General features: G+C 37.5%; 1 protein-coding gene across 8 annotated transcripts in view; it reads right to left on the bottom strand.

The window, feature by feature from the left end:
- Nucleotides 1-16,085, bottom strand: part of EYA1 (EYA transcriptional coactivator and phosphatase 1) — a 161,501-nt gene that overhangs the window by 53,103 nt on the left and 92,313 nt on the right. For all 8 annotated transcript variants that reach the window (XM_090283583.1, XM_090283584.1, XM_090283585.1 and 5 more), the window contains one exon: nucleotides 15,215-15,298. In XM_090283583.1, coding sequence (XP_090139709.1) covers nucleotides 15,215-15,298 — 84 coding nt within the window. The remainder of the gene's footprint in view (nucleotides 1-15,214; nucleotides 15,299-16,085) is intronic.

Here is a 16,085-nt window from a genome sequence, read left to right as displayed (position 1 = left end):
AAATCCTAGATACCTGGCGTGGGAAAAACAGACATTGGAATCCTAAAATCATTCTAGCTACATAATATAGTATTAAACACATTCATTAGTAATGCCTGCTAATTTGTGCCTGATTAAAGAGCAGCCCATTTTTTTTTAAGATTAAAAAATATATTTTATTTTAGAGAGAGGGGAAAGGAGGGAGATAGGGAGAGAAATATCGGTTGCTCTCATACGTGCCCTGACGAGGGGCCAAACCTGCAACCTAGGCATGTGCCCTGAACAAGAATTGAACCGGTGAATTATTGCTTTGCGGGACGATGCCCAACCATCTGAGCCACACAAATCCAGGCAAGAACAGGCCATTCTTAGAACAGCTGCTTACAAAACCTTACTTATCTACTTAATGAAATGAATATTAGCATAAGATCAGCAGCCCACTATTTATTTTTTAAACTCAATAGTGGCATGAATTACATTTTGCAAAACATATTCTCATGTGCTGTACAATTTAGTTTCCTAGTAAAAAGAGTACAGTGAAGAGGCTCAAAAAAAAGAAAACCCAATCAATTGCTTTATCATTCTTGTTTAATGAAGAAACAGTGGAAACTGACTATAGCTCTTATGCCCAGGAAATTCTAGTAGCAGATACCTTCTTTAACTAAAACAAAATAAACAGCATGAAACACCACACACACACTCCCCTCCACACACACAACACACATACAGGAATGAAATTTAACCTTGCTCCAAATTATTTTAATACGATATTGAATTGCAAATGTCTTCTTAAAGTCATGAAAATAAAGTGAAGGAACTTTCTGCAATGCTAGGCTACGCATCGCTGTTGTGGGTTAATCCAAAGTGATTATTTCTATTGTACAGAAAGCAACATTATAGAGAAAAATTAAATGACAATGAAATCTGCTGAGGGTAAGCCCAGGCCTAAAACAATTGTTTTGTTTCTATCCTCTGTCAAGTGACCTTAATTATCCTTTGCCTCAAGATCTTTTTCTCTTATTTCTAGAACACAGACATGCTCACAGAGACTCAAGTAATTATCATCCTACGCTGAAATCACCAGCATCACCCTTGGCCCCTTGTCATACTTTTCCTCTTCCTCTTTCAGCTCAATCACTGCTATTATACTAGATCTTCATGTCATAAATATGTTTAAAAATGAAAAAAAAAAATTCTAGACCAAGTGCACAGAAATGCTGAAATGCCATTCAGTTCAGCCTCTAGAGTGAGATTTTGTTAGTGTTGTATTCACTTGTTGGAAATCTATAATCTGATTTGAAGTGAATGGAAGGGTGTCTATAAATACATGTGTGTATTGGAATAATGGAAAACTAGGATACGGACTCCTGTTGCTCTGTTTTGTTTCATACATGAGATAGGTCATTTGATAAACTTTAAGGGTCATATAAAATGTATTTTTTATCAAGTAAAATCATAGCAATTCAGAAATTTGATTTCACCAAGACTCAATTGCCAGAGGGAGAAACTATTGCTCCTGCCAGGCAGTCCCACTTGCTTCTACATCTCAATCTAGTGACAGTCTTAGGATGACATGTAATACAATTGCCTTGTCATGGAACTTACAACAAGACCATCCAGCTCATCTGGACCTGGAATTTGGTCTAATATTAGTTCCAGCACAAGGCGTTATTAGCAGGGGTACTCTTGCCACCTGGCACAGAAATTTTTAAATTTTCTTCTAAAATAATTGTGCTCATAACCTACAGGCAAAGAACTCTTGCAGTCAGGACAGAAAACCATCCAAAATGCACATTCCCATGAGGGTCACACTACAGGCTCTGCTTAGATACATTACGCTATAACTAGAGATGCCTGTGCATCAAAGGACCCAATTAACAGAGTGAAATGCAACCAGTAGAATGGGAGAAATATTTTCAACTCAGATATCTAGTAAGAGGTTAATATTTAAGATATATAAAGAATTCCTGCAACTCAACAATAACCATAGAAACTTAATGTAAAATGGGCAAAGGACTTAAAAGGGTATTTTTCCAAAGATATATAAATGCTCAACAAGCACATGAAAAGATGCTCAACATCACTAATCATTAGGGAAATGTAAATCAAAACCACAATGAGATTTCACCTGACACCCATTAGGGTGACTACTAGAAAAAAAAAAATTTACCCAGAAAATAATGTGTTGATGAGGCTATGGAGAAAACGGACCCCTTGTGCACTGGTGATGGGAATGTAAGATGGTGTAGCTACCATGGAAAACAGTGTGGCAGTTCCTCAAACAATTAGGCATAGAGTTACCAGGTGATCCCACAAGTCTACTTCTGGATATTTACCCAAAATAATTGAAAGCAGGGTCACAAAGAAATTATCTGTACATCCATATTCATAGGAGCCTTGTTCAAAATAGATAAGAGGTAAAGGCAACCCAATTGTGTACTCACAGATGAATAAAGAAAATGTGGTATACCCATATCATGGAGTATTATTCAGCTTTAAAGAGGAAGGAAATTCTGACACAGGGTATAACATGAATGAAACTTGAAGAGATTATGCTAAATGAAATAAACCACTAAAAAAAATACTGTATGATATGATTTCAGTTATATGAGGTACTTAAGGTCATCAAAAATCTTAAGAGACAGGAAGTAGAATGGTGATTGACAGGTCCTATGGGAAGAGAGCATGGGGAATTGTTTAATAGCTACAGCCTTTCAGTTCTGCAAGATGAAAAAAGTTCTGGGGATTGGTTGAACAATAATGTGAGTGTACTTAATATTACTGAACTGTACACATAAAAATTGCTTAGAAGGTACAGGTTATATCATGTTTTATCACAATTTAAAATAAAAATTAAAAACAATTGGAGAAATGTAATTGTTGATTAGACATTTAATGATATTAGGAAATAATTATTAATTTTTCTAGATTGCTAACATACTGGATATCATCTATTTCTATTATAAAAACTCTTCTAATTAAGTCTTAAATACTACTGAAATATATATAAATGAAATCATGAATATGTGGCATTTGCTTTGAAAAAGAACCCTAGGACAGAGCAGGGAAGGGGAGGGATGTAGTAAAGATACAGATACAATGAGCTTACCTTGGACTTGGTAACTGGTAAAACTTGGGGAGTTTACACTGGGTTTAATTACATTATTCTATCTACTTTTATACATATTTAAGAAGTTTCTTTAGTGAAAATTTTAAATACGTATATATAAAAGTATTCACAAAGACAAGATTGGCTGTCTTTTGGCAGTGAAACTGTGGATTAAAAATATTCCTTTTGAAAATTTAAAACACTTAAATCATACTTTTAAAAGGCCAAAACCGTTTTTGAAGGTCAAAACTGAAAAAGCCATAGAAAGCTCCTCAGTATGTCACCACTGATCGAGAAGGTGTCAGGACTCACTCAGTAATATTACACAGACTTAAGTGAGACTTAGCATATGCACAGGAATGTATGTCAGACACTGCTTTGCCTGTGTGAACTCTACTCAAGTTTATCATATGGGATGTTCTTGTCCAGAAAACCAGAGGGACGCCTACATTTATCATTGAAGCCACAAGACCTAAGTCTCATACATTTAGGAACAGCAGTGACAGAAGTGTCACAGTGCAACTTGATCAGCTGCAAAGGAGAATTCCCTGTGTCATTTAGGAGCAGTAACCCTAGAAGCATCTCACTCAGGGCCTCTGGCGATTCTTTTTTGGTTGTATGGCTCCTGTGGATACAGATTTATTTCCGATCCACAATGCTGGTGTTACCATTTGACATCCTACTGTGGGCTATTTCTTACTAGTTCAATGATTATAGCCACTAGAGAATGCTTATCATGAGTACTACAGGGAGACTGGTTGCTTTCTGAATATTGTTGGTCCTTCCGAGATTCAGCAGTTTCACTCTTTGTGGATTGAGAGCGGCATTAATTTAGAATAGTTTTGCCCCCAAAAGGACTGCTGTTGAAGATTCATTCATTCCCTACCAACAGCCTCATTGATTCATTCATCAACTCCCTGAAGGCAAGAATTACGGCTACGCACCTAAGACACTACTATGTATGTAATTAAAAAAATTATAAAAGACTGATTTTTACAAAAAACTTGTTAGTGTCAGACCAGGAAACAAAAGGTGTCTTGCAGGGGAGGGTGTGACCAGTGGGCATCTTGGTACTGTAGCCCATATAACACAAAAAGCTTGGTGTGTGCAACTTTAAAATTGGTGGTACAACTTTTTCATGAATGTTTTCAGTGATCATTACTTCAACTCAACTAGTATATGCCAAAAGGCTAAGTTACTGAGTGGTTCCTACTGCTTCTGTTTTGAGAAATCTTTTGATGGCATCTTCAGTTTTGGGTAGTCCTACCATGGAGACCAGCATAGGACCTCACCCAACAGGGTCACTGTGGTGAGGTCCTCCAGGTCCCTGGTGAGGAGGGGCAATGGGTAATTACTTACATGCTTTCTGCTTTATTCCAGTGACCAGGATGAAGTTCACACTGCTTAGATTTTATGTTGAGAAATATCGTAGTTACATTTGCATTGCTGATTCCTGTTATCTGTACATGATATTCGATCTTAACTATCTTTTAAGTAAGCACGGCAAAAACTGTTTTGAAAGGTGGTATTCACTCATTCTCAGGTCTCACTTTCTAGCTTTAAATGGCAATTTACTCTATTTTTAAAGGCACTCCCCCAATTTAGGCTGATTCAAAAATGACCTTCTTTACTCATTTTCATTTTATTTCTCAAAAATTTTGAGCCTCAAAATAGGTAGAAAGTTTAAGGAAAACCTGTTGATCTATTCTTGGGTTTTTAGAATAGGATCCAGAATGTTTTTCTGAGTATAAAAATAGAATGCTTTCTCTTTTCTCTAGACACCTTAAAACTAACTATTCATCTAACCATCACAATATTTCTCTGTTTTATGTAACTGGGTTTTAAAAGATATATCCTGAGATTTTAAACTTTTATTTAACAATGCCACAAATGCCAAATATTACATTAGATCTTGTATAATCCAAAAAAGAACTGTAAGTCATTTCAATTTTACTATAAGAACAACTAAAAATAGCACCAAGTGCTAATAAGGAAGCAATATCTCTTTATTGCTTAGATAAACCAGAAAAGCATTAAAAGAAAACTTGTTCCTATTTTTAATGTAGCTCTGGTTCCTATTTACACACCTTTGCAAATTTTGCCCCCCTTTTTTTCCTTTTCTTCTACCATCTTATTTTTCTAAACTGAAAACCAAAAAAGAAAAAAAACCAAAAAAAACCCCAAAACCCCAAAACCCTGAATGGTTAAATAAACCAAACAAAAAGATAAGGCAATATAAATTTGTCCAATTTAAATTCTTTCAGTTGAGACCTTTAAGAAATATTTTAATACCCAAGTCATTATTCTAATTTTAGAGAGCTATAGCATTTTGAATTAGTTATTAGATTCTACAAAGTACCTACAGTGTTGGGGGGCTTATTTTCCTGAAAGACCCCCAATTAATTTTGCTTTTAATTTATTACTATTTTCAACCTACAAGTACATTTTAAACATACAATAAATGTCTTTTGCATGTTGAGTGAATATGCACCCCATTACATCTATGAGATCAAGTCTGCACAGACTCCTAGCAATTGCTTTTCTACTTTGGATCAAAAAGTAGAATCAATCATGTTTTAAAAATTGTTATTTAAATAATTAATCCTAAGCTAGAAAGAGTTACTAGAAGATGGTTCAACTATTTCAGAAAGTGTGACTAGTAACTCAGGATATGGTATTTACATTCTGAATTTACGGAATAAAAGATAAGGTTTCTAAATTCTATCCACACTGATCCTATGTGGGCAGCTAAGCTTCCTCTGACAAGCAATTACTGAGAGTTATGGTGGCCCAGCGAGGTGTGATACTAACTGTGTGCGCAGGTTTATGAGGATTGGTTGGTCAATGTGAAAATCTTGTAAAGTATGCTCAAATCAACAACAAATCGTTGGGTGGTATCAATCAAATGAGAGAAAAAAAAATACCCATTTTGGACCCCATAAACAATTCCTTATTTAGCATGCTAATATTACAGCCACAAATGGGGCCGGAATATCATTTAAAATAATTTCTCCTCATTCAAGATCTTTTGTTTGGGAGAAAAAACAGCTGAAAAACAAGAACAGGCACTCAGCATCCAGAAGTGGCTTATTTCCTAGGTCCCAGGCTAGTTGCTCACAGGAAAGAATCAAGCATAAATTACAAAAGTAGCTCCCTAATCTGAGAGAAGAAAAAAAATGGCTAAAATATTATTTTTAAAAATAATATTACTAGAAGTGTTATGTAAATGATGTGTACAACCTATGAGACCCAAAGTTTCCACTGGTTACCTTCCACCTGTCTAAAGTTACCAATAGCATCAATGAAATATTAAATTTTTGCAAGTTTATAAGGACCTAGCATGGAAGAGTTGGCATGAAATGCCAGGTTTTAGGAGCTGGGTGTAGTTCTAATGACAATTAAGAAATAATCTGTATTACCACCAGGGTCTGTATACACAATAAATATAAATCACGGTTCAATCTCTGACTGAATGGTTTAAAAAAAAAATCCAAATTTGTGGTGGAGCTAATCAGGTCATTTTTTACTGATTAGATATGAGACACTCGACTGCTTTAATTTTCTCCTTATTGAAAAGACTCCCTCTTTCGACATCATGAAAATAATAGCCAAGTACAGAATAAGAGAAAGAACCTATTTCAAAGATTAGTTGTGATTGTGGAGAAAACCCATTGAACCCCAAATGCAGGACAATTGCCAAGAAGGGGCACAAAGAGGGAGGAAGAAGAAAGCCAGAGCAGACCTGGCCAAGTTGGACTCCACACATAGGGGCTCATGTAGTGCCAAAGAAAAGGCTAAATCCAATCAAAAGAGCTATCTAGATTTCATTTGTAACCACTCTCCTATCTCTCTCTCTGTCCTAGGGTTACAACCCTTTTCTTAGGCCTTTATTATTTCCTACCAGGAGCACTGCAATAATCTCCTTTGCTATCAGATAAATCTTCCCAATTGTACACGTCCAGCCTGTCACTCCACTGTTTTAGTATCGCGCATGGCATCCCCACACCTGCAGCATAAAATCCTGGCACTCCATGCTCCAAGGGCCATGGGCCAATCAAGAGTCTAGATCATATTCCTGGTGTGGTCAGTTAACAGATGTGCTTCGTTGGACCAACTATTGAATTTTTTCTGAGCCGCAGTTTCTTCATTAGAACAACAACAAAAAGGACTTCCCTGGCTGGGTAGCTCAGTTGGTTAGAGCATCGTTCCAGTACACCAAGGTTGCAGGTTCGACCCCTGGTCCAGGCACATACAAAGAGCAACCAATGAATGCATATATACACGGAACAAAACTCTCTCTCTCTCTCTCCCTCCCTCCCTTTCTCTCTGTCAAAATCAATAAATTTAAAAAATAAAATAAAGAGGGACTAATTGGGTAATTAATGGAAGACAGCAGTGTAAACTGTAACAGCTGAACAAAGATGCAGTGTTTTTATTAGCATTTCAACACATTTTCTGCTGCTCATCTTCTGAGAGTCTAATCCACAAAATATGCTTTATAGATACGCAGCCTTTTTGACTATCATTTCCCTACAAGGCTGTGCTCTGCTCTGACCTCTCTGCTACCTGGAACACACAGTAGTCACTACTGCTGCTGCCTCCTCTGAACCCCGTAGCAAACAATAACAGCTCTTATTTACGGAGTGCCTGGCAGTATTTTCCTAGGTGCTTTCCCCTGTTCTCCCAGCACCCCTGTGATGGCTCCCATCTTACAGAGGGGAAGAATAAGACAGAACGAGTGAGATTCAGGGGTGTCAGGTGTTTTTTCTGAGGCCACAGAGCAAGGGACTCCCAGTGCTGGTGGAGGCAAGCCACGGTGGGTGGGTGCCTGGGAAGCTGTGGTGTCCTGTGTTCATTCATAGCACTCCTGTTTACAAGTATGAATAAGAAAGACCAGGCTTTTTTCAATAAGGTAGCAGGAAAATGTCCTCGAATAACGTCATTTTGTTATAATGTTGATGAAGGAAAAAAACAAAACAAAAAACTCGATTCCTGACTGGAACGGCTGTCTGTGCGGAGTTTCCACCCTCTCCCACATCTGCGACAGTTTTCTCCAAGGACTTCGGTTTCCTCCCACATCCCACCAATGTGCACCTGAGGTGAACAGCATGTCTACATTGTCCCTGTCTGAGTGAGTGAGTGTGGGTGTGAGAGGCCCCATCCTGTCCAGGGAGTTTAACTCTTATTCATATCAATTAGCCTGTGGTCAAATTGGTTTCCTTATGAATTGTTTCACTTAAAGTCACAGTTTCTAAGACATTAAATAAGGCTGTCTCACTGCCATTTGGGAGGAAGAGGCTGGTAGTTAAAGGGGAGAGGTCACCTGTCAGGATAAGAGCAAAGGAAAGGGATGAAGTGGGCTCTTCCAGCTGGAAATCCTTTTATAGTCAAAAACACTGTGTTTTTGTTTTGAGAGTTTAGATTCCATTACAGTCTACAGTATCCAAAAATTATACTTAGAACCATAAATTATCTCATCATCTTGTCTAACTTGGCATTAATATACAAAGAAGAAAATAAATCTAGGGACCTAGTCTTTGGGATTGAGCTGGCCACTCGTCACTCTCAGTGTGCCCACCACACAGCCGTTGGGCACTGCTCTGCTGGGCTGGCCTGAGCCACCGGGAGGGTTGGAAAATGTGCTTTGGTTTTCACTCATTTGTGAACTGTGGCTGTCATTGCCACCTTCCACCAAAACCCATTCTCTGTTTCTTCCTGGGCACACAGCAAGACTGCACTTCCCCGCCTCACCTGTGCTGGGGCTGTGTGGGCAAAGGTGTGTCCCTTCCACCCAGCCTGGCCTACAAGGCCTCGCATTCATGCCCTGCCTGGCTGTTCTCCCTGTGGGCATTACAAAGCTTGTGAAAATGACCACAGAAGCCTCAGAAGTTATGCGGTGAGATGGTACAACATGATAGGTACCACCAAACATTGCCCAAACAAAGCAACCTGGAAGATTCACTTGAGACCATTAAATAAGACAGAGAAATTTCTACAGTGTCTGAGGCCACTGCATGTTGGACCTAATTGTTCCAGCTGTTTTGCTCACCCTGGCAAATTCATGTGCTAGTATTTCTTCAGTGGGTCCCAGCTGCCTGCACTGAGTTTAGTCTAGTTGGTGCAGTGTGACTGTCATTGAATTAACTGTCCTGGTGCCCTGAAGGCAGAAGTGAAACTAATTAGCACAAAGTTAAGAGCCTGATCCATAGCAGGGTAGGCACACTTTTCCTCTAAAGAAACAGACAATAAATATTTTAGGCTTTGCAGGCCATACAACAATCTTAGACACATTCTTCTCCTTTTTAAATAACCCTTAAAAACTTAAATGATATTCTTTGCTTGAAGGCCCTATGAAAGCAGGCCATGGAACAGATTTGGCCTACAGGATATGGTCTGTCAATCTCTGATCTAGACCTCTGGTCTAGACTTTTAAAAACCAAAGAAAGATTAACATTTCATGACATATGAAAATTACATGAAATTCAAAATGGGAACTATAAATAAAGTTTTATTGGGATACAGCCACATTTATTTGTTTACATATTGTCTGTGGCTATGTTAGCTGGCAGTTATGACAGGCAACTGGCCCACAAAGCCTGAAACATTGCCTGTCTGGCTTTTTACAGAAAAGGTTTGCCAACCTGGGCCTGGAGGTTCCAGGAGAGAGATCATTCCATTTAATTGGCCAGACCCTCCCCAGCCCAAGGAGGACACTGGGTGTCTGGCTGCTTTGGTGCCATGCTGAGAGTTCAGCATCTTCATTAGCCACCATGTAAGGAGGTCATCCCTCAAAAGAGTTGGGAGTTTTAGTGTTGCCCCCTAAAACAGGGTGAGAACAGCAATCTTTACTCGCTAACTGGAGTGTTCTGATTAAATGGCCCACAGAAACTTTCAAATTTTTCTTTCATCAATGTACTGAATCATCTCAGAATGATACTAGAGAAATCAGTTGGTTTAAACTCACCATGACAATAGAGATTTTTGTAGAAGCCTGGTGTACTACAAAACATGCTCAGGAAGCAGATACATGAGCAGTAGGTGATGTATGCTGTTCTTACTGGGTTATTGTGTAATAAGACACAGTGTTGGGTCCTTTAAATTCATGACACAACCAAAATATTTCTTTTCCCTGCAGCTTTATTGAGATATAATCGATATGACTTAATTCTTTAAGCAATTTTGCAAGTCAAGTAGCCAGCTTTATAGATGAGGAAACAGGATCACTAAGAATAAATAATTTATCCAATGGGAGTGGGGGGAACCCTGAAAAGTCAGAGCTTTGATTTGAGTGTAGATCTCTTTGAATTTGAATATGATGCTCATTCTATCACACCATAAGGTATGTCATGTATTGGCACTTCATAAGTTTGAAGATACTGCCACATATTACTTACTCACTGGCCATCACGCCACATTCACATATTTGGCAGTCAAGGTACAACTACATTAAATTATACTTAATATTTACTTTATACCTGTCATGGTGCTTCTGTTTTTCACCTTTAGTCTCTAACCTCCTCTGAGCCTCAATTTCTTCATCTTTAAAATGGGCTTAGCAATCTCAGAGAATTAATGTTGAATTAAATGCATACTAGGAATACAGGAAATTCTTAATAAGTAGGACCTGGAATTTAAAATGCTGAGCTTTATGTTGGCTTAAGTACTCATGTTTGGGTTTCTGTGTAAAATGAGGAGTATACTAGGCCAAATCCATTCAGCAACAATAAAAGATTAATGTTGAAACAATCAAGCCATTGGGTATAGATATCTTGGGGAATCTTCCCACAAGAGGAAAGTCATACTTGGGGCATCAGCACAATATTTATTTGGAATAGAAATCTGTGGTACTTGCTTTGATATGAAAACTAGGTTATATATATATATATATATATATATATATATATATATATATATATATATATTTTTTTTTTTTTTTTAGCAGGAGACAATCAAAGTCTAATATGTGTGCACTGGGAATTCACATATGCTTTGTGATTCCATGAATATTCCAAAATGTATTGTCCATTTTAAAGAAAGCATTCAATGAAAAGAAAAAGAATTAAGGCTAGTTTTCTTCAGTAAAATTGGAGAATTTGGACTTTGTTTGAAAGCAACTTCTAAAAATGCATTAAACAAAGAAAGCTGGGACAGATATCAGCAACAACCTTTTTTACAGGGACACCCACAGACTTGATTTTCCTGCTAATATGCTGTTTCTCTTCTCTTCCATAGCCAAGCCCGCACTGGACCTGGCACCCTCTGTTAGTTCCCATCAACTTTGTTATAAAAAACAACACTTCCTTATAACACCCAATGTGCTGCTTCCCAGAGCTAGAATTACATGGAAGGTGGGACATTCTCAAGCTTTTTTTGTACATATTGCTGAAACATGCCTTAATTTTGCATTATATCAACCAGATCCTGTGTCCCCTTACTGAATGGCCTACTCAGTGAGTTGCCTAAGCTACTGTGACTAAGCTACTTCTCAAGTATCTGGTTCCCAAGGAGACAGAATAGCTATCACATTGTCAGGCATTCATTTATTTCTATGCCTGAAGAGTAAGGCCCAGCCTTACATGTTCCCCTTGACAATGTGCAGAACACCACAAAATCTGAACTCCAAGAAAGAAGGCTTGCTCCTGAACTGCTTTAAGACTTATGTCCTCAGCCTCAGGGGAGCCAAAAGGATGCAGGGTGTTCTGACCATCTTGGTTATTAGTGTTGTCAGGAAGGATCCTTGGTAAAATACAGATTTTTACAAGGCATGGTTATCAGATTTGAGAGCCAATTCTGCCTGACTTGGAAGTTCACTAATGAAGAGAACATTAAGCAAGCTTTCTTGTATGCTTCAGGCTACAATTCAATTAGCAATTGTGTCTTCAAACCCTGTCTGGACCATGAGATGTCAGGATGACCTTGAGCATCCAGCACAAAGAAGGTGCTCAATAAATGTTTAGGATGAAATCAAGCTAAAAGCATCTGAGAAGCTTCTGACCCTGAGCTGTGTGCACTCTTGACTCTGACCTCTCCAGCCCTGACCATGGCCTCATTCCCAGGCTCACCTCTGCCTCCTGGTTCAAGTGGATGTCTAACAGACATCTCAAACTTGCCCAACACCAGACTTTCTATTTCCCTTCCAAATTAGTTCTCCCCCATCTCAACATGCTCATACAACTCTTCTCCCAGTTGCTCAGGACAAAAACCTGGGAATGATCTTTCATGTCTTTCTGCTACTTATTGCCCAGCAGCCCAATCCAGATCATTTCCAAATCCAATTTCTCTACCTGCAATAGTATCTAGAATCCAATCAGCGCTCTCCATTTCTACTACTAGTTCATCAAATCACTGCTACACCCCTCTCAATTCTCCCCTTCCTCTCTCCCTACCTTTGATTCTCCACACACAGCCAGAGACACCTAAAAATCACAATCAAATCTGTTACATCCTCTCGTGAAGTCCTTGAATGACATCCTCTGGCATGTGGAATGAAATATAGCTCTGATGACCATGGCTGGGTGGCCCTTTGTCCCTGCCCTCATCTCTCTGGACTCTGCATCACCAGTGCTTTGTCCCTCAATAATTAAGCCCTTTTCTGCCTCCTGCACTTGCTATTTCCTTTGCTTAGAACATTCTTTCTCCTTTTTTTAAAGAACAGTCTTTCTTTTGATGGTTAGATGGCCCACCAGCCTCTTCAGTCCTTCTGGCCTCAAAGCTCAGTCTTGCTCAGGAGGCCCTTCCCTAACTAGCTTTCTAAATGTGCTTTCTCCCCAACCCCTATCAGCTTATAAATAAGGAAGCTTACATGTAACTATCTCAAATCATCCATACTTTAAAGAATATGTAATTTTGGCTTTTGGGAATTATATATGAAACTTTTTTTTTTTATCACCTGCTCTAGTATGCGAAAAGTAAACAAACCAACAAACAAAACACTATTTGATGAAGCCTCAAAATACTAATGGTTGACACTTTTTAAAATAAAACTCATGGTATTTTTAATATTTCATTTAGATAGTGTTGAGAATCTCAGTGAAAAAGTCTAGGGAGCCAGCAGTTTCTAGGTTAGGTGTAAATTCCACACGTAAACCAATGATTTATGGTCAAAGATTGACGGGAGGCCATTAGGTCATGGGATGTTCAACACCTCACTCACTCTAAGCTGACCCCTTTCAATAGCTACAAAGAACTGAGCAAGACAATTCTCTCTGCATCAATTTGGCCCTTGTGAGAACCCTATTAAAGACCTGAGACTTTCTGGATGGTTCCTAAATTCTGGTTTTCTAAGTGCATGCTCTTTCCAGCACTTTCATGTGAATTCCAAGGGCCACCTTTCTTCCATAGAAGTTAGGTGTAGAGACATTATAATTGTTTAGTTAAGAGCTTTCAGATTCTTCCTACTGGCTCACATGTTGATGTTTCAGGTGTTAATCTTTAATTGGTTTTATGAGTCATATCTGTAAAAATAGGAATGTCACTATTCCTAGTAACAAAAGTATAAGCATAGCATTGATGTAAAAAATAATACAAAAACAATACAGCTAATATTTATTGAATCTTTATTGTGCTAGCTGCATAGCAGAGACTCTCTTAGAATTACTGATTCAATAATATTATTTTTATAATCTGAATTTTTGTTAATTGTCATCTTCCCTAAGGTATTTACTTAACAATAAGATGGAACATATTGTGTTTTACAGGTAACTTATTTCTGGACAGAAATTCAAATGGTGGAATATTTTTACTATTACAAATGTACATTTTTCCAGCCTTTAAAAAAAAAATTTTTTTTTATTAGGCACCTTCAGGGTTATGAAAAGGAAAGGTGCACTGTGTAGCTCAATTGATAATTCCTCTACTTTTACCTCCAGGCTACACCTACAGAGAAGGCACTCAATTATATTTATTGAAACAATGAATACCTGGATAGAGTCTGCAATGACAACACACATTTTATTGGCATCAATGTTAACTAAATTGTGATAAACACCCAGAGTCTCAAAAATCTGAGACTTGTAATATTATTTCTTTAAAGATTAAAAATAATGAGAACTGCCACATTCATAGAATAATCTGAGAAATCACCTATAGCCACTTTAAATAGCATTATTTTTCTATGGGAAAGTTTATGACTCCATCAAGCAATATATCAAAAAAATTTCCAAGGATTTGGAAAACCAAAATGCAGATCATTGAAACTAAAGGTCTACTCATGTAAGACGGTCTATAACATTATTTTTTACCTACAACAACAAGATTAGTATGATAACAACTAAAACATAAATGTACTGGTTCTATTGTCATTCAGAGTCCCGATTTTACATACCATTCACATAAATTTAGCCTCATGGCAAAGGGAATTATAAAGACATCCATAACAGGTGCTTTAAAAATAAAATACTAACGCTGCTGATCACCAAGACAATAGCAAATGAATATTTGCTCCAATGAATATGGTGTGAATAAAACTTAAAAAGGACATGGCAAATAAAATACACTACCTAAAAAATCTTTCTATGTCACTTGTACATTTTTAAGTCCTCATCCTCACCTGAGGATATGTTTATTGATTTTAGAAAGAGAGGAGGGGGCGGTGGAGGTGGGGAGAGAGAGAGAAAGAGAGAGAAGAGAGAGAGAGAGAGAGAGAGAGAGAGAGAGAGAGAGAGAGAGAGAGAGAGAGAGGAACATTGATTGATTGTCTCTTGCAGTGCCCCAACTGGGGATCGAACCTGCAACCTAGGTATGTGCCATGGCCAGGAATTAAACCCACAACCATTTTGGTGCACAAGATGATGCTCCAACCAACTGAGGCACCCACCCATGGCTGTCATCTATACGTTTTTATAATTCATCTTAGAACAGCATTCAATCACTTTTATTCATTGGGGCCAGAGGTAAGAATGACTTAAGTTGCATAAAGTTTACCTCATTTTTAAGAATATAAAAAAAAATTTCCTTTTGTTCATTTACATGTTTTTGCCTTATACAAATATCTATGTCAATATATCAAGTTATTTTCCCTTTTAGATTTTAAATTTATATTTAAAGTTTAACCACATTCTCATTTGGACAAACATTCAATGCTAGGTCTTGTTACTCTAAAGAAAAAAATAAGCCCCTTGTACTTACCCTCCCATATCTGTTGGCATAGGATCCAGTAAGCAAGGAATGGAAAACAATGATTGTCTCGTCCAAATCCCAGATGAACACCCTCTACAAAGGAAGAACCAAATCAATGTGTTTTTCCCTTGCTTGAGAAAACTTATTATTCAGTTAACTTCAATATGAAGAGTAGTCTTGAAATGAGAGACTTCAGAAAAATCTGAATTTACTCTTTTTTAAATATACGAGTATTCAAAAGTATTTCTTACAGCTTTTCTTCAGCTGTAACTTCAGATGAGATACAAGAAGATAATTATATTAGCAACATCAATATAAATATAGGAGAGAAATGATAACATATGTCCTTTCTACTTCCGGAAGAGGTCCTCAGTCTCTGTTCTAAAGATATAAAAAATGAGCTATATCTAGTCTGTTTATAACTTCTGAGACAGAATGGAGCAATCAATTAAAAAATCATTGAATTTCTCTTTTCCTTATCTCTGCTCTCTGTTCATTAAGAAGTATTAAAACAGCTAATTTTATGTTTTATTCTTATCAAGCCAAGTATTTTAAAAATTGCACACAAAAACTAAAATTTTACGTCATCTATTTACTTTGTTATGTTACCTATTCAACATTATATAAATGTTACCTATGGGGCTGTTACCAAATATATGGGTTATATACTGTTCCTGTTTGGTTTTCTTATGATTACAAATAGTTAATACTTTAAGCAGACACATCACACCTGCTCTTGACACGCTCTTGGGGTATTCAGAATTTGATTTAAAGAAGTCACTCCCAAAACATCTTCAAAATAACACAAAAGGCCTCAAGCCTGCTTTTCTTCTTTCCAGTCCCACTCACACCAGTCATATTCATATAGGTCCTGCTGAAA

Source organism: Furipterus horrens, unplaced genomic scaffold, assembly GCF_987537825.1.
Source record: "Furipterus horrens unplaced genomic scaffold, mFurHor1.1.pri manual_scaffold_7, whole genome shotgun sequence".
Lineage (NCBI taxonomy): Eukaryota > Metazoa > Chordata > Mammalia > Chiroptera > Furipteridae > Furipterus > Furipterus horrens.
The sequence above is the reverse complement of the archived record's forward strand: the minus strand, read 5'-3'. Positions and strand labels throughout refer to the sequence as shown.